At 32.5% G+C, this 1,190-nt stretch overlaps 1 protein-coding gene across 2 annotated transcripts in view; it reads right to left on the bottom strand.

Annotated features, from left to right (window-relative positions):
- Fbxl4 (F-box and leucine-rich repeat protein 4) overlaps positions 1 to 1,190 on the bottom strand; it is a 76,299-nt gene that overhangs the window by 8,882 nt on the left and 66,227 nt on the right. The window contains exon 7 of one of the 2 annotated variants that reach the window (XM_013022437.1): positions 409 to 979. The exons of the other annotated variant lie outside the window; for it this stretch is intronic. Coding sequence (XP_012877891.1) covers positions 965 to 979 — 15 coding nt within the window. The 3' untranslated portion in view covers positions 409 to 964. Of the gene's footprint in view, positions 1 to 408; positions 980 to 1,190 lie in introns of those variants that run through there. 2 annotated transcript variants of the gene reach the window in all.

The raw sequence follows: 1,190 nt of genomic DNA, 5'->3' as shown, positions 1-1,190 counted from the left end.
CCACATCCCCTTCAGCATCTATTGTTATTAGAGTTCTTGATTATAGCCATTCTAAAGGAGTGAGGTGGTATCTCAATGTTGTTTTGATTTGCATTTCTTTTATTATGCCTATATTTTTATTGGTATTACCTAGTAGTAAAGTAGATAATACTAATCCACATGGGAAGACTACTAATTTTGCAGTTGGACTTAAAATGTGTTATTTTAAACAGACAACTTTTGATGGTCAAACAAATATCTGGCCTCAATGAGCTTTTAAAATATTTTACCTGTGTTGCTGGAGGTTGGCCCTAGGTCCTTGTACATGATAGGCATATGTTCTAGCTCTGCACTAAATCCCCAGAGCCTCTCTCACCCCATCCAAACACACCAAGAACATTGACAATTCTCATATACCAAACACAATACTTGCCAGGCCATAAAGTTTAATAAGGCATTCTTACAGGAAGGCATGAAAAATCAACTTTATTCTTGCACAAATATGACACTTTATTCTTCAAAGTATTCCTTTAAAAATAAGTTAGTTTTTCCACATTATTCTTTTATTAACATATAACTATTGATCAAAACATAATATCACTGATTCACATAATGTAAAAGTATTAGCCATTTAACACACTGTTGAAAAGTACTTGCAATATTTTATGAGAATATTTTACATTTTTACTAAATTCAGTGGACAGTTTCCTATTTTTCTTTAAAATCTACAAATGTCTTAATTCTCACATTACAAAAATTAAATAAAACAAAAAAGCCAATCGCACAATAAAATCCTAGAAAAGCACACTGATTTTAATGACAGGGCATATATGAAATCACTGTGTAAAGCTCTTTTTAATGAACACTTTTGGAAAGCTTGCATTGAGTTCGAGAACAGACCTGTTATCAATCTGTGAACAGAAGGACACGTCCAGTAAGCAGAGATCTTTACAAGACTCCAGCAGTTTTCTTAAAGATGCTGGACTTACCATTCTTGTTCCTGTTTAAAAACAAAACAAACACAAACTTTAAATACAGAGTTTGTAAAATGTTCTAATGAGTCCCATAATCATTTATTTGAAACTAAAAAGAAATGGTCTTTTAAAGCTTAAAAGCTAGTGAAATAAGCCAGGCCCAAAGAAACATAGGTCCCATGGTTTCCCTTATTTGCAATAACTAGTATATGTCTGAGTCAAGCAGAAAAGGTCAGA

Source organism: Dipodomys ordii, unplaced genomic scaffold (genome assembly GCF_000151885.1).
Source record: "Dipodomys ordii isolate 6190 unplaced genomic scaffold, Dord_2.0 Scaffold62, whole genome shotgun sequence".
Lineage (NCBI taxonomy): Eukaryota > Metazoa > Chordata > Mammalia > Rodentia > Heteromyidae > Dipodomys > Dipodomys ordii.
Note: the sequence above shows the minus strand (reverse complement) of the source record. Positions and strands in the feature narration are given on the sequence as shown.